Consider the following 19,602-nt stretch of genomic DNA (forward strand, 5'->3'; position numbering starts at 1 on the left):
CTGTAGCACTAGAAGTCATGCATAGGACCGTACAAAGTTAAGCTCCTCGTCAAAACTGTCATCGTAGTCCATTGTTGGAGCCTCCATTCCGATGCTTTCGCAGAAATTAGTAAAAAGGATCTTTAGGTCGAGAGATTCCTCCTTGTTTACGCAATCTCTGAGTACAGAGAAGTATTGTCTTTGCATGTCTATAGGCATTTTTTGGAGGAGCATCATGGCAATCTTGCATCTAAAGGATGCACCCACCTTAAGCTGAAGTGCCCTGTCAACAAGATAAGCCCAAGTATCTTTATTCTCAAGCAGCATTAGGCTTGAGTACAGCCTTGCAAGGGAAATAGACTTGTGTTTCGAATATCCATACATAATCTCTATGCTAGGAATTATTACATTCATCACTTGCATGCTTATCTCGGCCTTGTGCACAACAGAAGCCAGAAAGTCAATATCCTCAAAAACCCATGGATGCAGAAAGATCGACATAAGTGTGGCCTTGCTCTTGATAAGACAAGACCAAAGTAAAGAGTCTCCGTCAAAGGCCTCCTTCCTGAAAAAGTATCTGAAAAATCCTGTGTAATCTGCACAGAGTATAGATTGGGAAGGGGAAAAGAGTCTTGAGAGACAGTTGTTTACATGTACAAAGTCTACCTTCGAAGCCCTGTAGTTCCTGATTCTTTCTATAAACTCGCGAATTCTATGGCTGGTTGCCTCGTTCAAGAGGAAATACCGTCCTATCCCATTGAGACACATACAGTATGCTTCAATGTTCTTGGTCTTGAAGAGATAATCCAAGAGCCCAAACATCTCATCAGAAGAAACCTCTCTGAACTTACACATCTCGGATATAAGTAAGCAATTCGATATCACATCGTTGTGGCTTGGGTTCTTTGCCTGATATATTTCTCTGAAGAGAACTGCTACAACTTTTCTTGCAACAGCTCCCATGTTTTTAAGTATCCTGGCTATGCTTGATATGAAGTTAGGGTTGAGCTTCAACTGCATAAGCATGAAAACAACCTCCTTCTGGTTGTTTACGTTTTTTATGGATTTCGATAATGCATCCAACTTCTCTGTATCTCCAGAATGCATAATGATGTAGTCCCTTATCTCTTTTATGTCCAGGCCCCCATCATAACATTCCAATGAGGCAGTACGCCCGGTGTAATAGTGGAACTCCTCGTTCTCCACATCGGCCATCTTCTTAAGGTCATATCCCTCGTCACACACCTTTATCCCAAGAGACCTTGCTACAACATCAAGCCTCCCACCCCTGTCTTCACTAGTCTGCGGATCTATCCTTTTAGCTTGGTTAGAAACCTCTGCTTGGCTTAGTTCATCCTTATAGTTTTCCATTATGTATCCGAGAAAGAGGATTCTAGGTTTTTCACTTATCTTGTTGCATAGATCTCTGATCAGATTTTCTCTTCTCTCCTCTTTATCCACAGTCCTTCTTGATAGAGTCTGCAAATCAAAGAAAAAGGCTGCAAGCCAGTACTTCTCCGTCTCCTCAATTCCATGATTTATGATCTTTCCTAATTCCGACATCAACAGCCTCATGAAGTCGCTGCATGATGTAAGTGCAGACGTCACCCGGACAACACTCTTGATGTCGTCTGTAGATTGTACTTTTGATAGAAGTATCGAAGTAACTATCTCGGAGGTGAACTTGCTCATGTCTTCCTTCTCAAGATCACTTTTAATCGCTTCTACACTTTCTGAATTTATGTTTTTAAGCTTCTTTATGATCGAAAGCTTTTTTCTAAGCGGAGAGTTTCTCTTTCTTTCTGTATAAGGAACTCCCAAAGCCATAAGCTCATCTTCCCAATTCATAGAAGGGACTTTCCTCCCAAAGGATTTATTACACTGGGGGCTTCTTGAAGCCCTTGGACATGAACCGGAACTATTTGAAGAACCTCTATCTCCAGCAACTCGAATCGGAACGGTATTCAGATGTATTCCGAGAAAGCCTACATAGCCTAGTGTCTGTGGAAATAATGAATACCGTTATACTCTTGGCTGTTAAGGATGATGACGAGGATGCACTCATCGATCTTCTGGAGTTGTTTCTGCAACATCTAGAGACCAACCCTATATTTTATGAGAAACTTGGGAAATCAAACCTTCACTTACTTCTGTTGGAACGTCCACTGAGGATGCAGAGCTACACAAAACTAAAGTTGGTTTATGATAAGGTTAGGCCCAAGAGAACTCCACTAAGCTTTGAGCATACAGAGTTTCTCGCCAAAAACTTTTACAATTACTGTCTCTACAAGTACGCATACAATGATTATCAGTTCGACCTTGAGATGTCTGTGGAAGGATTTGGGCCGGTGGAGATGAATTTGTTCAAAGATCTCCTTAGGAAGATATGCATTGAAAATAGAGAGAACGAGCATCTTGCTAATTATGTAAGAACTCTTCCCATGGACACAAATGTCTTTCTTGCTATAGTGGAGCCGGATTTCAAGGTAGATGCATCGAAGCTTGAGCCAGAGGATTTATTTGTTGTGTACCCAGCTCAGGTCCAAAGATGTAACCTGGGCTTGTTTACAAAGCCATTTCTTTGCAGTTTGAACTCTAAGGAGGGTCTTTGCAGAGTTTGTGGGAGAAGAGTTCTAGAATACCACTTTGAGGAGATCGACCACGAAGAATACCTGGAAAGTATAGCAGGAAATATCAAAGAGATATGTTTTGCTGTAAGTCATTGGGAAAAGGCCAGAACGCCTCGGGTGCTTATAACTGTTCTCAGGTCTCTGTTCAAAGGATGCGAAGATCTCGAATGTTACAAATCCCTAAAGTACTTTCCGGTGAAAGAGGAGAGCGATATGGAGGATATAGTTGTAAAGTTCTTAAGATATGCAGCAAGCACATTGAACATTGAGAACATCCAGGTATCCCTCAGGATGCTTCCGTTTACAAGCCACACCCCAAAAGTAATATTTTCATACTTTGTTATTTTATTTGAAAGCTTACGAAAGTATCCGGAAAATGGGTTTTTGAGAAGCATAGTAAAGAATGTGGTGATGAGGAACAAGGACAAATTTATGAAGATAAGAGCAATGATATTTGAATACTATATGAAGGGGGACGAAGAGTCGGTGTTTGACATTCCAAATAGAGAAAAAGAGGGAAGAGGCTTGAAGGATGGAAAGGACTTTAATACAAGCATAAGCGATAGACTTGAACGTAGACTTGCACCGTTGTCTGAATTCTTCAGCGAGGAGTGCGGATCTTTCGTTAAAAACAACATGTTCTACATATATCCTATCATATACTCACTATGGCTTCCTCGTTGCACCCAGGATCTTGGATTTACTCAGGCAAATAACCACTTTCTAGTAATATCGCTTTGCCTCCAAGGGGAAGAAAGCAGAATAGATGAAATAGGATATGAAAAAGACGAACTGTATGGAATGGGGGTTGATGTAATTGTTCCCCTTTTGTGCAACGGATACTTCAAATATGATATTCTGGAAAGGTTTTTTGGGGATACTCGGAAGTATATAAGCATCCACTTACCGAAGTTTTTATTTGCATTGAAGAAGGTGTATGTAGAAAGACCTTTTGAGTTTCGAGTATGTGTGTTTAAGGTTCTGAAGTGCATTATAGATGCAATTTCCAACAATGTGAAGATGTTGTTCAACTATCTATTTCCGTTTGTGGAGTTCTTTATGAGAAAACATGAAGACTCGTGTGGAATGGATTGCAAGATGATTTTCATTGAGTATTATTCATCATTTTTTGAGAACGATTGTTTTATCCGAAACATGCCCAGGATATTTCCATATTTAGACGTTGAAAAGATAGTGAAGTGGAGCAATGCAAAGAATGAGGAAGACTACCTGGATATAGTCCTTGGGCTTTTGAACACCAAAGGGCACTTTTCACAGGAAATGGCCACCTCTAAAGCGGTGGAACTTCTTACAAGGGTCTTTGGAAGTATAGATAAAGATGGAGTGCTTGATGAAGAAAGCTTTGTGGAAAACATTCTTACCCGATTCTTTAAGAGCCCTACGTTTAGAATTAAGGTTGGGAGTATCTACAGGCGACTTAGAGAAGTGGAAAGTGATGCAGCATTCCTGATTGGATGTATATCACAGGAGTTTCTGGAACCAGAGATCCATCCCTCTGTCTGTGACGTTCCTATTATGGGGAATACTCCGGAAGCAATTGCTAGAGTGATGATTGAAAGGTATCTACTCGAGATAGATCCTGGAAAACAAGATCTTCATTTTTTCATAATACAGGAGACTTTAAAGTTTATTAGAGGGCCTTTAAGCGACAGTATAGAAGAAGTTGTTGATCAGTTTAGAAACACACAGTATCTCTATGAGCACGTGCCTACATATTCAACGGAGAAGTTGTATGAAAAGACACATACATTTAAGAAGTTCCTCGAAAGGCTGTATCGGCACACCCTCTCAGAAGTTGAAAGGAGGAACAAAAAGGAATATTTTAATCTTCTTAGATATGGAGATCTGCTTGGGATTCCGTTTCTGGAGTTCCATTGCTTGTCCCTGTGCAGGCTACTTCTAGATTCGGGAGACAGCAGAGTTGCAGGGATTGCACAGAATATATCCCAGGACCTCGAGGGGGGAGTGGACAGAAAGATTGCAAGGTTTGTTCTGAAACTACACAGGTTCACAGAAGGGAAGTATGTTCCAGATCTTGTGATACTCAGGATATCTATTTTTCTCAAGGACCATTATAACGCTATCCAGGTTTTAGAGAAGATGATAAGAAAAGAAAGGAGAAGGGATCTCTTTGATCTCCTCCAATACAACTACTATTGGATCAAGGACTATGACAAAGTACTAGGAATAAACTCGGTATTTGGGAGACCAACACTGATCAACCTTTTTTTTGGGTTCTGTGTTGATAAAAACTTCGCAGCAGCAAGGAGATGCTTAGAGCCAGAAGTGATTCTTGGGAATTGTACCACGGAGTCGGATGACGAAGAAAAAGGGAAGGACTTAATAATTCAATCACTGGACATGAAAGACCGTCTATCGGAAATCATAGATGAATGCCAAGACGATGAAGTTATGAAGTTTATGAATGACTGCAAGAGAATTGAGAAGGATTTTTCCGAATGGAGAAACTTGGAGAGTAGAAATGAGGTCTTCAAGCATTTTGTAAAAGACTGCGAGCTTGTATCTAAGAGCAAGAATCTACTCAAGACCCTTGATCTGATAGCTGGGAGAAGAGAGATGGCTGGGGACGATAGAATGCTTCTGGAATGCCATGAAAGTCTTATGGCAGGAATTAGATCCATGGTGGATGGAAGAGATGATATATCATGTGATGAAATGTTTGAGTCTCTTTTCACTTTATCAAAGGAGAATGTCGGGGAAAGCCAGGATGTAGGTCTTGAGCACAGAGAATACTTTGACGACTTTGCATCTGTGGATATGGTCCGAGCTGAAAGGCATCATGAAAGGATAGGATACATAGATAGAAGTAGGTTCGGAAAGACAAGCGGATACAATTCTTTGGATGAATTTGAAAGAGATTTAAAGCTTGGGATGATAAGAAGCTACATGGGAGATAATGATTTTAATAAGTGCATTCAGGAGATTGGAAGCATGCTTCTCAAGAGGGAGTGGAGCGCACTATATGAACTGGCCAAGCTAAATGTTCTGCAGGGGAAAGTAGGAGATGCAAAGACGTCCCTCAAAAAGGTTTTGGAATTGTTTCCTAGAACATCGATATTCCATAAAAGAGCTTTGGCCAGATATGCAGAGATAGTGGATACAAAGACAGGATATGACTCTGCATTGTCAGTCTTAAAGGATTCTGGAAAGCTTTTTCTTCTTGGAGCCAAGAAATTTGAAAGCACAGAGCCGGTGAAGGCAATGGAGATGTATATTAACAGTGTAGTGCATGATAGTCAATATTCAGACGAAGCAATTCCTAGAATATTTCATCTGTTTTCCGAGATGACACCTCCAGGAGACATCAATGCGAGTAGTGCCTTGATTAAGAAGTTCTTAGAATCTTGCCTTTCTCTGCTTCCCCCATACTACAATCAAATTCTCTCCCGATTAAGTCATCCAAACCGAGATGTGGTGGATGTAGTGTCCAATATTGTGCTTGAGCTCATGGAAAATTATCCTAGCAAGACTTTTTGGAGATCTCTGATCATGATGAACTCCCAGGTTCCAAACACTAGGAAGCGCATGGAGGGAATCATCTCCGAGCTTACATTGGATAACAAGGTGGTTCTGTCCAACATCAGGAAGATATCAGAGGGCCTTATGGAAATATCAAAATCTAAAAAGAACGAGCTAGCCATGGAGGAAGACTTTCCGGGATTCATTAGAATGTTTCCAACTAATGTCATGGTTCCTAATACCGGGATATTGATAAACGGAGTGAAAAATGAGATAAAGGTCTTCAATTCTTTGCAGAGGCCTAAAAGAATATGCTTTGTAGGAAATGATGGAAAAAACTACTACTGGCTTTGCAAGAACCAGGACGATTTAAGGAAAGATAGCAGGTTTATGGACCTGAACCTCATAATTAACAGCATACTTAGGAAGCAAAGCAACAAAAAGTACATTCGAACCTATGCTGTGATACCGTTTAGCCATGAGAGCGGAATCATAGAATGGATCAAGGGGTTGAACTCCCTTAAGGTTATATGCGATTCCTACTATTCAAAAGATGGGATATCAATCTCGGAGACTGCATGTCGGTTTGTACAAAACAAGAAGATAGGGCCTCGAGAATGGCATAAGGTTATCTCTAAGTTCGGCCCGAAGTTTCATCTTTGGTTCAGCGACAACTTTCCGCATCCATATAGTTGGCTATCAGCTAGAAACAATTACACCAGGACGTATGCAATAATGAACATTGTGGGATGGTTTATGGGTCTGGGAGACAGGCATGCAGAGAACATTCTTTTTGATTCCAACACTGGCGACACAGTCCATGTCGATTTGAACTGTATCTTTGGAAAGGGAAGAGAGCTGCAAGTTCCAGAAAAGGTTCCATATAGACTCACTCAAAATATAGTGGATGCATTTGGAGTACTTGGGCTTGAAGGTTCATACAATGCCTCTCTTTGTTCAACGCTGGACCTATTTCTCAAGAACAAAAACATCCTTGTGTCTAACCTCCTATCTTTTGTTTATGATCCTTTATTTGAATGGAGAAGGAAATCCACCACCACTCCAAAGAGGATCATCGAAGATCTGTGCCGCAAGATGGATGATTTGGATGTCAGCAGTAAGTGTGATGTTTTGAATGAGGAGGCAACAAAAAGTGAGAACCTGTGTATGATGTACATAGGATGGCTTCCATTCATTTAGCCTCACTATAAAAGAGATTCCAATGGCAGTCCATTAGATTATCTATCCAAAATAACTTAAAATATACTTAGAATACTCTCAAGACTATTTACTTTTCAAAAGACCTTGAAGATCGTCGAGAAACTCCTCATGGATAAGCCTTCCGTTGGAATCAAAGAGGTCAAACATCGATTTGGTGTACTTACTAGGAATGAGCTTGTTTTTGTTGTAGACCATTATTACATATGTGGGATCAGGTGCACTCACACTTGTGGAAACCACCCGGTCCTTGAATACCATTGAAGAGCCTGTCCATCGAAAGTAGATTTCTCCAAGAATGTTGATTACGAAATAGATTAGAGTTAATATAGTTATGACTTGTTTGTGATACTCAAACTCCGATGTCAAGGAAAAATATGCAACTGCTGAGGCAATGACAGTCGAAATCAGCCCTATTGCTATTTTAATGTCTGTAGAGACCTTAGACTGCTTGGAATTCCCCACATTTTCCATGAAGTCTCGGATGACATCATCGAGAATAATCTTCAGCTCGCTTAGGTTGTATATGTCTCCTCTGAGCGGGTTTTTGTTGTACTTGGCTTTTAAGTTATCCATAGAGGGTAAATATTTTACAAAGGTGTTAACTAGGATAGGAGACACCCCAAATGGATTCCGATCAACAGTCCTCTGCATTTTCGTTCTATGATGCTAGTCAGGAGAATCTGTTGAATTTTACGCCTTCGCAAGGAGACCTCAGTTCTACTATCCTTCCTATAGTGGAGACAGAGAGAGTAAAGGTGATCTGGGGTACTACGATAAACATCCAAGAGACATCCGAGCGGTTCAAGGAGTTTATTAGAAAGAATAGAGACTATCATGACGTTCTTGAGCAAATGGATCTTACTCAAGAGTTTGTGTTTGATCTCAATTGTGAAGATCTTGATCCAGATCTTCGAAGTCAGCTTGCAACATATCCTCAGGAGATGCTTCCGATTCTCCAGGGATCATTACAGGAAATATATGTGGAGAACTTTCCAAGCTTCAATGGGACCATCAGAATCAGACCCTTTGGAATAGGAAAGGCTCTCTCAATAAGAAACATCAATCCAAATGATATCGACAGGATTGTGCAGATTACGGGAATGGTCATCAGGTCGTCGTCTGTGATTCCCGAGATTGTAAGGGCTTTTTTCCGATGCTCAAAGTGCATGGATGAGTGTTTTGTAGAAAGCATAAGGAATGTGATTGAGGAGCCAAGCAAGTGCAAGTGTGGAGGGAAGTATTCTCAGCAGTTAGTTCACAATTCAAGTGAATTTGAAGACAAGCAGATATCCAGGATACAAGAACTCCCTGAGGGTATTCCTGATGGAACAACACCCATGGCTATGACAATAGTCTGCAGAAACGAGTTTGTTGACGGGCTTGTTCCAGGAGATAGAGTTAAGGTGATAGGAATTTTGAAAGCAACACCGGTGAGACTCAACCCTGTGATGAAGAAAATCAAGAGTACATTCAGGACTTATCTCGATCTTCTCAGCTACGAGGTAATGAATAAGAAGGTCAAGGAACGGGATCCCATTTACAAGATTGATGAGCTTCGAAAAAACCCTAAAGTATATGAGGTGTTGGCGAATTCTATAGCACCCTCTGTGTGTGGAATGGAAGACACAAAGAAGGCGTTGCTCCTTCAACTATTTGGAGGAGTTCGAAAAGAATTGGGCAGTTCAAGGCTTAGAGGAGACATAAATATACTTCTTGCAGGGGATCCAGGAATATCGAAATCACAGCTACTGAGCTTTATACATAGAACGTCTGAAAGAGGGATGTACACCAGTGGAAGAGGATCAAGTGCAGTTGGACTGACGGCTAGTGTGGCTAAGGATCCAGATAGTGGGCAATTTATCCTGGAGTCTGGGGCTCTTGTCTTATCTGATAACGGAGTGTGTTGTATCGATGAATTCGACAAGATGAGCGATAGCACAAGAAGTGTATTGCATGAGGTAATGGAGCAGCAGACGGTGTCGGTTGCAAAGGCGGGAATTATAACCACATTAAATGCAAGATGTTCCATTCTTGCAAGCTGCAATCCTATTGAAAGCAAGTACAATCCTCGGAAAAGCATAATTGAAAACATCAATCTTCCTCCCACCTTGCTAAGCAGATTTGATGTTGTGTGTTTGTTAATAGATAGATCTGATGAATTCCAGGACAGAACCATAGGAGACCATATTGTGTCTCTATATTCCGAGGAGAGGGGAAAAACGGAATGTGTTGATGCCGACCTTCTTAAGGCATATGTGAAGGAAGCAAGGAAGATAGTTCCACGATTGACGGCCGAAAGTATGAGGTTGCTGACGCAAGCATATGTGGATCTTAGGCAAATGGACAATGGAAAAACAATAACCGCAACAACAAGACAATTGGAAAGTTTAATCCGCCTGAGTGAGGCACATGCAAGGATGAGGTTTTCAAGCACTGTCGAGGCAAAGGATGTTAAAGAGGCAGTGAGAATAATAAGAGAAAGCCTTCTTATGTATGCGATTGATCCATCTACTGGAAAGGTAGATATGGATATGATAATTACAGGAAGAAGTACATTTAGAAACAAGATGCTGGAGAGCCTGAAGGATGCAATCCTTCTAATGATGCGAGACCGAATCGAGGTCTCTGAAATAGTTAGGAAGACAGGTGCAAATGAAAAGATGGTGAAAGAGGCCCTAGAGGAGCTTGCACAGGAAGATAAAATAATGACTTCTGGACACGAGTCTTGTTACGAAAGGATAAGAGACTAGAATGGGTTTGCAAGGGACTAGTCTTCCTCCTAGGTTTGATTTAAATAAAATGGTGTCTTAATCTACTTCCTTCTGGATTTTGTTATGGAAATACCACCAGTAGTAAAACTTTTCCCAATCGGTAAGGCGTCTACCCGAATCTCCCTTACTTCCCTTCATTGCCTGGAGCTGAGACGACTTTAGTTTGCAGCTGCCAAAGAGTATGGAGTCTTCTATTAAATTTTCGATAACGGCACTTGCATTCATTAAGTTTTCCTGTGTATCTGCACTTATATAACAATGCAAGGGTTCGGCATATTTGTCCTTGTAGGATCCTCTTATGTATATCCTGGCTTTTGTAATCCTTTCAAGCTGCCTTTGGGTGGATCCTTTTGGACCTATTATCAAGCCCACAAAATTGCTTTCGGGGAATTCCTGGACAGGAATGTAGATTTTATTTGTATACATATTTCCAGATATCGAAACATTTCCCTGTATTTGGAGGCCTAGAATCTGTTGTTTTCTTGATTTCAGCCATTGGACCAGTTGTTGATTGTTGGATGCAACTGCATTTCTAAGGCGTCTATCTATTTCCTCAGAACGCATGGAACAGAGCAGTTTCTTCAACTCGGATTTACTTTTTACATCTTTTGGGAATGGGACCTTCTCTGGGTGTCGGAACAGCTCCATCAGATGGTCTACCAAAAAAATGCAAATTTTTCCTCCCCGATGGCAAGTATTCCTAAGTCGAACGAAGTAATCTTTGTAAAGAATTATTATAGCATGCTCTGCAACAGGCCATCGGTCATCCACCAATACTACATGAAGGATTCTCAGCTAACAATCTCCAAGGAGGCGAGCAAGCCCGAAATATGCACCGAGGACTTTGGGAAATACATCAAATCGAAGATATCCAGCCCAGTTTCCAAAGTATTCATATCTCACCTGTCTTTTCAAAAGATAGACAACCTGAAATCGGCTATAAGTGTCATCGGGCAATTTGTTTACAACGACTCGTCGCAAGTGAGAATATCTCATCAGTTCATTGTCTCGAGGATAGATTCTGTTCTATACATCAAGAACGAGATTCTGACGTTCCTAGACGAAGAGATTGCTTATGATCTGGACCATGATGCCAAGAAGGTTGTGGTTGTTGAATATGGAAAGAACGAAATGTTACAGGCCATCAATGCTATTTCTGAGTTTGGAAAGATTAAATCTATGAAGTCTGAGGACGATGGCAAGGTTGTCATGACATTCGACAGTATAGAGGATGTGGAGAATATCAAGAAGAATGTTCCAAAGATAGTCTCGCAGGGATATAAGTTGGAGTTTGATGGGCTGAAAGTGTGAGGAATCAAAGAACTTTTTGAAATAAATTCTTATGGGCATTTTGTTTTGCATGGTTCTTTGCAAATGATGTTTCTTGTCTAATAAAGGCCCTACAAAGGATAATGGAAGAAGAAGGAAAACTGGCAGAGAGATTTGTAAAGGCGTATAATAGACGTGTAGAGTTGTACAGACAGAGATATGCTCTGGAAGATTCTATAAATGCAAAGCTTGTCGACCAGTGTGCATTGAAAAAAGCAATAGAAATGAATAAAGAGCTAGACAAAAAGGATCAGCCAAGACCACCTGACCAGGGAACAATGTTTGGGACTGGAATGCACAGATTGTCTCTTGTTGACATAGGTAGACTTCCTACAGAGAATCTGGACATGTTCCATACCGAAACAGCAATCTACCCTGTAGGATATATGTGCAGAAAGAAGTATAAGAAGCACGACGCTTATAAAAAGAAGGCAAAAGACAGGATCCTGTATATATGTAGTGTGGATCCTCAAAAGGGTCCGATAATAACTGCCGATGACGGAAGGAAATGGTACGGGCCAAGTATGTGGAAAGATTTTGTAGAGAGCATCGAAGGAGGGACAGAATACAAAAGTGTTGAAGAATTTTTTGGGCTAGGAAATTCTGCGCTTGCCAGAAAAATTGAATCTCTTGGAGACTTATCTGCTTTCAAAAAGTATATTCCGTTGAACAAAAGATCTTAAATATGGTGTTTTCTGATTTCAAATTAAAAGAATTTATTGAAGTGGTAAAAACCAGATTGCTTTTTATTTTTAGAAGACAATCTTAAGAAGCACGAAAACTCCAACCAGAGAGAATAAAAGTAGCAGAATCGATTGGATAATCTTGGCTTTCCAAAGCTTTCTTCTTCTAGTAATACTCAGCTGCTCGTTGACGAGCATTCCATACTGCTCACCTTCTTCAAGATGTTCCATAACATTATCAATGGGAAATCTGGCGTCGTTGATTGCATAGTTTATGTAGTTCGAGACAGCGACAACCTCTTGAACACTTCTAGTAATCTCATCTATCGAGCTCTTCCGACTCAGTGCCTCCATATGCATTTTACATGCAGATATCTCATTATCTAGTTCTTTATAGGGACTTGAAATGCATTTGTATCTATTCTTCAGTTCGTTATAGCGTTTCACAAGCCTTGGAGGCTGCTGTCCACATTCAACAAGACGATCACAAATCTGAAACATAGCAGGCAGCTTGGACTCGTCCTCTCTGTGAGTACCTCTCTCCAATTCCTTGATGCTGTTATCCAGCATGTCTATCCTCCTGGAAAAGGTCATTTCATTCATCTAGAGACTTGTTTATCCTGTCTTACCTCCAGATGAGTTTGATGATCTTTGTTACAGATTGGTAGATCATAAACCTATATTCAATTTCAGTCAAGTAATTCGCTCACTCCAGCCCGAATCTTGACATGACACGTTTCTCCATTTCAACAATATCTGCTAGGATTGGAAGAGGTATGTCCATGGAGTTGTGCTCTTCGGGTTCCATGAGAAGGAGAATTCCTTTCATGTGTCCTTTTTTCCTTATAGCCTGTCTTGTGTTCTGAAACCATTTTTGAATGGACTTTGGATGGACATTGATAAGCAATGCCAAGTCAATAATTGTTTTTGACGAAGGAAACTTCGATATCTCGAATATTCTATTCAGAACACATGTTTGCAGTCTTGTCTTTCTCATTTGCTTTCCAGCGCAGTATCTATTCATCTGGAATCCACTCAGCTTCAGCAGCCCAAGTGCTGCTTCTAGCTCTCTTACGTTTTTGGTTTTTTCACTAGCCATTTTTAGGAAGTGAGCTGAGTTTCTTTAAAACAAGTTGACGTCTGTTCACTCACTGATATATTAAATTATTCTTGAATGTCATGTATTGTAATGCATCTTAAATTGCTTGTTTTTACAAAATTTGAACTCTAATTAATAACTCTATTGGTCTTAATTTAAAACGAACAGAAGTTAATCATCTCCAGGTCTTAAAAGGCCATATTGGCAATAGGATAGGCTCTTTAGGCCTGGCTCCCACTGAAACATTCCTCTCTAAAGACATTCTATGCCTCTGTTTTATTAAAATATCCTCTTCTATGCCCCTCAAGTCTTCCGTATTCATAAGCTGTGCAATAAATGTTGGAAGAAATCTAAAGTGTTCGAAAAACATAGAACAATTTTAATTGGCTGTTCTTTTTTGCTTAGTAAAGGGCAATAGATTAAATACCAAAAATCCATCGCAGTAATAAAAACCATTTCGCTCAAATTGAATCACATCTCCTTCCTTAATGTCCACAACGGCAGATTCAGCATACCAATACTCCTTTTGGATGGAATCCGTGTTGAATCTCGCTGCCAGATCCTCGTCGTCCCCGTCAGTCATCAGACTTCCATATTCAATAAGCTCCACAACTACAGATCCCCTCTTGGAAACCCACGATATTTTGTTCTTTGTCTGCTTGAAATCACCTTCTGGATTAAGAATGATTTCCATCTTAGTCACAATTCCGTCCTGGACACTTTTACTTCGAACAATCGCATTTCCCCAGTTCATCAATGTAAATTCTTCATTTTCTTGGAGTATTTGCCCATCTTCTTGAGAAAGAAGTATTAAACTTGAGTAGAAGACCTCCTTTGTCCCGATGTCTCCATTCTTCTTGTGCCTTGGAACACTCATCATATATTCCGATGTATTTTTAACAGACACTTCTACAACATTTCTTTGCTGAACGCAGAAATATCTTGGTGCCACAGGATCAACTCTTTTTTTGTTCATTGCCCAGACCTTGTCCCAAGATATGGTACAGGTCTTTTGAGAAACTCCCTGCATCAGTATATATTCTCTGAGAACTTCCATGTTCATCCCAAGCCTCCTTATTCCCGCAACTGTTGCTAGCCTTGGATCATCCCATCCCGACACAAATCCGTTATCGACGTAGTACTTAAGCTTTCTTTTACTAAGAACGGTATTCTCGAAGTTGAGTCTCGAGAAGTCATGAATTTTAGGCCTATTACTTAATTGAAGATTCTCTATGAACCAGTAGTATTGAGGATTTCTATCTCTATATTCATTAGCACGAAGTGACAATGTAACCCCCTCCAGACTGTCGACAATGGGACATGAAAAGTCATAAGTGGGATAAACTTTGTACTTGTCGCCCGTTCTATGATGAGGAGATTTGTTCATTCTGAAAATAACAGGATCTCTCATGGCCTTGTTGCAGTTGGACATGTCTATCTTTGCTCTCAGACAATATCCGGAGGCTTCCCCGCTGATCATTTCCTCAAATATCCTTTTGCTTTCCTCTGTACTCATATTCCTGCATTTGGACTCAATACCCTTTCCTCTTTCATCCCTCATTTCTTCCTGTGGCGTGTTATCTGCATATGCCTTACCCTCATCTATCAAGAAAAAGGCCAAATCTATTATCTTTTCAAAGTAGTCACTGGTGTGGGAAAGAGTGTATTCTCTGATTCCCAGAAGATCGAGATCCTTTAGAATTCCCTTCTCAAACCTTTCTTCCTCCTTCTCGGGGTTTGTATCATCAAACCTAACCAGCAGACGTCCATTCCCTTTGCTGGAAAAATACCAATTCAAAAGTGCTGCTCTTGCATGTCCAATATGGAGGCGGCCGTTAGGCTCTGGGGGAAATCTGGTTATAACATTTTCCGACGGCCCATCTATTTCAAGGTTCCCTTGCTCTTTCTTAAAACTTGTGTTAAACTCCTTAAGCAGGTTCTTGTTAGCCTTGAATTGCTCCGAATACATCTCACAGACATTCGGAAACTTCTCCATTTCCTTCTTGTCTTTTATGAGCTTGGTAAGTGTCGAATTTATATTGATCATTCCAAAAAGAATGTCCCTCAGCTCGTCAGAGTCAATGCAGCTTATAAAGGAGTTGAGCGAAAGTAGAAAATTCACTCCTTCTTCTCGATTCGGATTTATGGTGTAGGAATCAAGAACATCCATAAGACCGGCCGGGAAAATTTCCTTAGATATTTTTCCCAGTGCATTGGAATACACTGGAGGATCCTCTGGCTTTGTGCCATATTTCTTTAGCAGGATGTAATTGATAAGCTCCTCTTTGAACTCGCCTTTTCTATTCATTTTGTTTAATGGGCCAAAATATTATCTGCCTATTCGTTGAGTGGCTGGCCGCAATACTACTAGAGGTATTCCAAGTCTTATACAAAGCCCCCGGGATGAGCAAAATTTTGTTTGTAGATTTCTGTACGGTATTGGAGAGAATAAACCAGACCACTAAGCGCTTGGAGATCCAATCAATACTTACGGATTACCTGAAGGATGTGCATAAAATCGATCCTCCTTCTTTGGCTCCAGTTCTGTACCTGTTTACAGCAACAGTGTATCCAGAATACTTCAATAAGGAACTGGGAGTGGGAGAGAATACTTTAATAAATGTTGTTGCTGAGCTCACAGGAAAGTCTGCCAAAAATGTTAAAAAGGAATATTCAAAGGAAGGAGATCTGGGGACTATAGCAATGAAGTGTAGAGTATCGCAATTGTTTGTGTTGAAGACACAGCTGGAAGTAATGGATGTGTTTCTTGGAATGAGAAAGGTGGCAAACGAGGGGGGACAGAAATCCTCTGCATCCAAGAAGAGAATCATCCTCGGAATGATGGTTAAATGCTCTCCATTAGAGTCGAAATATCTGATAAGGTTAATTGAGGGAAGACTTAAAGTAGGACTGGCACTTAAAACTGTACTGATAAGTCTTGCAAATGCTTTTTCTAGTGACAAGGCCGACGAAGTCAAGGCAGCTTTCAATAGACAACCGGACATAGGGAGATTGGCCGAATGTATTCTTGAATACGGAGTAGAAGGGCTTCCAACCAAGTTCCAGGTTTCTCCGGGAGTTCCTCTGAAGCCCATGTTGGCAAATCCTTCAAAAGACCTGACATCAGCTTTCAAAAAGGTTGAAAACAAGAACTTTACTTGCGAGTACAAATACGATGGAGAAAGGATCCAGATCCATAAGTTCGGAAATAGGATAGAAACTTTTAGTAGAAATTCCGAGAAGACCACAGAAAAGTATCCGGATTTAATGGATCTCTACAATATATCGGATAGAGATTTCATTATTGACGGAGAGATTGTTGCATATGATAGAAAAGAGAGAAAAATTCTTCCGTTCCAAATACTAACAACAAGAAAGAGAAAAAGGGTGGAGAGCAGTAAAATAGATGTTCAGGTGTGTGTTTTTGGATTTGATCTAATATACTTTGATGGGAAAACTTATATTGACGAGCCATTTGAAGAAAGGAGGAAGATTTTGCACAGCTCATTCAAGGAGATGGACGGGAAGTTTCAGTTTACAGAGTTTAAAGATTGCGAGACTCCAGAAGAGTCCGAGATGTTCTTTAATGAGTCTGTCGAAAAGGGCTTTGAGGGGATGATGATAAAGATATTAGGGTCGGATGCAACCTATCTTCCATCACAGAGAAGTAACAAATGGATAAAGATAAAGAAGGATTACCTTGAGGGAATGTCGGATTCGTTGGATCTGGTTGTGATGGGAGCATATTATGGAAAGGGAAAGAGAGCTGGATTCTATGGAGGATTCCTACTTGGAGTCTACAATGACGAAGAAGAGAAGTTTGAGGCATTGTGCAAGATAGGGACGGGATTTGATGACAATATTCTATCGAGGCTTTATGAACAGCTAAGTAGTAATCTGTGCAGTGCACCAAAGAACTACTCATACAAGGAGTCTGTTAAGCCGGATGTGTGGGTAGAAGCCAAATATGTGTGGGAGGTCAAGGCAGCCGGACTTTCTCTGTCGCCCATATACAATGCTGGGGGTAATAGAAATGAAAAGGGAATATCGCTAAGGTTCCCCAGGTTCTTAAGAGAAAGAGAGGATAAAGATGTGAAAGAAGTGACCACATCTTCCCAGATTTATCAGATGTACTTAGACTCTAAGGTTGAGAATTCCGAAGAGTTCTACTAATCAATTGGTGTAATATGTTTTCAAAAATTTTTAAGTTTGTGTTTTAGTTTTCACCCCAATGGAGCATATGAAAAGTGGCTTTGAAAGTCCTCAACCGAATGAGGAAGACCTTTCTCCAAGGTCTATTATTGATGAATGCAACTACTACAGATCGACTCTGACAGCCATTCCCGAAAAGCAGGATTTAGTAAGAACGTCTGGAATTCCTTTTGTTATTAATGTGATACTAGAAAACTATGAAGAAGAAGAGGTTCCATTGTGCTCGGACGACATAATCCGATGTGAACGCTGCAAGTCTTACCTGAATCCTTTTGTTGAGATTATACCTCCAGGTCTGAAGTGGAAGTGCAATCTCTGCCTGACAATCAACGATCTGGCAACTGCCTTTCAAGTTACCAGCAGAGGGATATCTCGGACTAGTAGTCTGTTTGACCCCAAGGTGAATGCTATGCATAATTACAGCTACTACACCCGAGGGGAGCTGAGAAGTACTGTTTATGAGCTAGAAGCACCACCGAATTACTCGCTCAAAACACCATCCCCTCCATTAATATGCTTTCTCATAGAAGTGACTTTTGAAAGCATGAAATATAGATCTGTTGATGCAGTTATAAGAAGTATTCTAGGAGGGCTGAACCCAAGGTTCTTTGATCCAAGGTCTCGTATGATGTTTGCATTCTTCGACTCGTGCATATACCTTCTCAGGAAAAACGGAGACTTCTCCGTAATCTCGGATGCAACACATATTCCTTTCTTCTTAGAAGAGGACTTCTTGCTACCTCTTGATCATCGCTTCGACGTTGATGGGATAGAAAGGTTCTTCATAGAAAACAAGTCTACAAGAAACAATTACGGAGATGCACTAAGGATTGTCCAGAACATCCTCGGTACCACTGGAGGATGCATAATCTCCTTTCTGGCAACATATCCAAACGTAGGCCCAGGGTGTGTGGACTCCAATCAACATGAGCTAAGATGCAAGTCGGTATTTTACAAAGAAATATCGGTGTATTTGTCGAAGCAAGGTATATCTGTGACACAGTTTTTGTTTCCCCGACTTGGAATAGAACTTCCTACTCTTAGTGTATTAAGTAAGTATACAGGAGGAATGGTATACTATTACCCAAACTTCGATGGAACCGATCCTACATTTGCCACAAAGTTAGCTAATGATCTTGCTTCGCATCTCGATTTGAATATAGGGTTGTATGGAATGTGCAGAGTCAGAACCAGCAAGTGTGTGTTTATAAAGGAGTACTTCGGATCTTTACACCATAGGTCTGAGGATTTAATATCGTTTTCCACCTTCTTTCCTCCTCACTCATTCAGTTTTGAAATAGACATATCCAAGGAAGAAGGGACAAGGGGCGTTTGTTTCCAAGTGGCTATTCTTAGAACACTTCGTACTGGAGAAAGAAGAATCCGAGTAGTGAACTTTTGTATTGAAAAAGTGTCTAGATCATTGTACAGTGTTGTGGATCCTTATGCAGTAGCACATGCATTTGCTTTGAAAGCCTTTTTCTTCGAGTCGAGGACAAAGGGAGGAGGTAATGAGTATCTCAATAAGTCCATGAAGGATATTGTCAGATTGTACAAGCAGCTTTCCAATACAACAACCCTTTTACCTGCAACACTCGAGGTGCTTCCGATGCTCATCCTATCTCTTTGCAAGTCTATTCCCCTCAGACCTGCATCTTATACACCAATGGACTACAAATCCTACTACATATACCTGATTAGCAATTCCTACCCAAAGCTGGTTGATACAGTGATATATCCAACTTTACTCGCTTTACATCGGCTGGACTCTATACAGCCACTTAACCTAACTCTTAACTGCCTCGAGACAAACGGATTGTATTTACTAGATACCGGTGTGACCATCTTCTTTTTTGTGGCTAGAGACTGCGATCCATCTCTCCCGAACTTACTGTTCGACTCGTCCATAGGATCGGAAAGATTTATCTTCGATCCTGAAAGGAACGAATTTAGTGATTCTGTATGTAAGATAATCAAAGAGTTGAGAAGTAATAGGCATTTAACTCCCAACTATGTGCTGGTGAGGGACGATGGCACAAGCAGCATATATAAGGACATATTCTTCACTTACTTTGTGGAAGACGAGTCTCACGGCCTTCCATCCTATTCTAAATATCTTGAATTGCTGAGGGCTTAATAAAACTGTTTGAAATCTCTTATCATATTCCATGGACTGC

The 19,602-nt window shown here is 40.6% G+C and overlaps 12 protein-coding genes across 12 annotated transcripts; 6 read left to right on the forward strand and 6 right to left on the reverse strand.

Annotated features, from left to right (window-relative positions):
• Positions 1 to 15: 15 nt before the first annotated feature.
• Positions 16 to 1,827, reverse strand: Eint_021080 (uncharacterized protein; the record flags this gene model as incomplete). Its single annotated transcript, XM_003072419.1, has 1 exon — positions 16 to 1,827. The coding sequence occupies one exon, from the start codon at positions 1,825 to 1,827 to the stop codon at positions 16 to 18; it is 1,812 nt and encodes a 603-aa protein (XP_003072465.1).
• Positions 1,828 to 1,886: 59 nt separating this feature from the next.
• Eint_021090 (PI3/PI4 protein kinase) lies at positions 1,887 to 7,310 on the forward strand (the record flags this gene model as incomplete). The annotated part of the gene is made up of 1 exon (XM_003072420.1): positions 1,887 to 7,310. One exon carries the CDS (start codon positions 1,887 to 1,889, stop codon positions 7,308 to 7,310), a length of 5,424 nt encoding a protein of 1,807 aa, XP_003072466.1.
• An 84-nt stretch (positions 7,311 to 7,394) lies between these two features.
• On the reverse strand, positions 7,395 to 7,904 carry Eint_021100 (Microsomal signal peptidase subunit SPC25-like protein; the record flags this gene model as incomplete). The annotated part of the gene is made up of 1 exon (XM_003072421.2): positions 7,395 to 7,904. One exon carries the CDS (start codon positions 7,902 to 7,904, stop codon positions 7,395 to 7,397), a length of 510 nt encoding a protein of 169 aa, XP_003072467.2.
• Positions 7,905 to 7,954: 50 nt separating this feature from the next.
• On the forward strand, positions 7,955 to 10,081 carry Eint_021110 (DNA replication licensing factor Mcm4; the record flags this gene model as incomplete). The annotated part of the gene is made up of 1 exon (XM_003072422.1): positions 7,955 to 10,081. One exon carries the CDS (start codon positions 7,955 to 7,957, stop codon positions 10,079 to 10,081), a length of 2,127 nt encoding a protein of 708 aa, XP_003072468.1.
• A 57-nt stretch (positions 10,082 to 10,138) lies between these two features.
• Positions 10,139 to 10,750, reverse strand: Eint_021120 (splicing branch point binding protein; the record flags this gene model as incomplete). The annotated part of the gene is made up of 1 exon (XM_003072423.1): positions 10,139 to 10,750. The coding sequence occupies one exon, from the start codon at positions 10,748 to 10,750 to the stop codon at positions 10,139 to 10,141; it is 612 nt and encodes a 203-aa protein (XP_003072469.1).
• Positions 10,751 to 10,789: 39 nt separating this feature from the next.
• On the forward strand, positions 10,790 to 11,413 carry Eint_021130 (uncharacterized protein; the record flags this gene model as incomplete). Its single annotated transcript, XM_003072424.2, has 1 exon — positions 10,790 to 11,413. One exon carries the CDS (start codon positions 10,790 to 10,792, stop codon positions 11,411 to 11,413), a length of 624 nt encoding a protein of 207 aa, XP_003072470.2.
• A 101-nt stretch (positions 11,414 to 11,514) lies between these two features.
• Positions 11,515 to 12,114, forward strand: Eint_021140 (uncharacterized protein; the record flags this gene model as incomplete). The annotated part of the gene is made up of 1 exon (XM_003072425.1): positions 11,515 to 12,114. One exon carries the CDS (start codon positions 11,515 to 11,517, stop codon positions 12,112 to 12,114), a length of 600 nt encoding a protein of 199 aa, XP_003072471.1.
• A 69-nt stretch (positions 12,115 to 12,183) lies between these two features.
• Positions 12,184 to 12,717, reverse strand: Eint_021150 (uncharacterized protein; the record flags this gene model as incomplete). The annotated part of the gene is made up of 1 exon (XM_003072426.1): positions 12,184 to 12,717. The coding sequence occupies one exon, from the start codon at positions 12,715 to 12,717 to the stop codon at positions 12,184 to 12,186; it is 534 nt and encodes a 177-aa protein (XP_003072472.1).
• Positions 12,718 to 12,820: 103 nt separating this feature from the next.
• Eint_021160 (homeobox domain-containing protein) lies at positions 12,821 to 13,213 on the reverse strand (the record flags this gene model as incomplete). Its single annotated transcript, XM_003072427.1, has 1 exon — positions 12,821 to 13,213. One exon carries the CDS (start codon positions 13,211 to 13,213, stop codon positions 12,821 to 12,823), a length of 393 nt encoding a protein of 130 aa, XP_003072473.1.
• A 379-nt stretch (positions 13,214 to 13,592) lies between these two features.
• On the reverse strand, positions 13,593 to 15,521 carry Eint_021170 (glutamyl tRNA synthetase; the record flags this gene model as incomplete). The annotated part of the gene is made up of 1 exon (XM_003072428.1): positions 13,593 to 15,521. One exon carries the CDS (start codon positions 15,519 to 15,521, stop codon positions 13,593 to 13,595), a length of 1,929 nt encoding a protein of 642 aa, XP_003072474.1.
• A 95-nt stretch (positions 15,522 to 15,616) lies between these two features.
• On the forward strand, positions 15,617 to 17,386 carry Eint_021180 (DNA ligase; the record flags this gene model as incomplete). The annotated part of the gene is made up of 1 exon (XM_003072429.1): positions 15,617 to 17,386. One exon carries the CDS (start codon positions 15,617 to 15,619, stop codon positions 17,384 to 17,386), a length of 1,770 nt encoding a protein of 589 aa, XP_003072475.1.
• A 58-nt stretch (positions 17,387 to 17,444) lies between these two features.
• On the forward strand, positions 17,445 to 19,562 carry Eint_021190 (Sec24-like protein; the record flags this gene model as incomplete). The annotated part of the gene is made up of 1 exon (XM_003072430.1): positions 17,445 to 19,562. The coding sequence occupies one exon, from the start codon at positions 17,445 to 17,447 to the stop codon at positions 19,560 to 19,562; it is 2,118 nt and encodes a 705-aa protein (XP_003072476.1).
• Positions 19,563 to 19,602: the final 40 nt, after the last annotated feature.

The sequence above is a fragment of the Encephalitozoon intestinalis genome, chromosome II, assembly GCF_000146465.1.
Source record: "Encephalitozoon intestinalis ATCC 50506 chromosome II, complete sequence".
NCBI lineage: Eukaryota > Fungi > Microsporidia > Unikaryonidae > Encephalitozoon > Encephalitozoon intestinalis.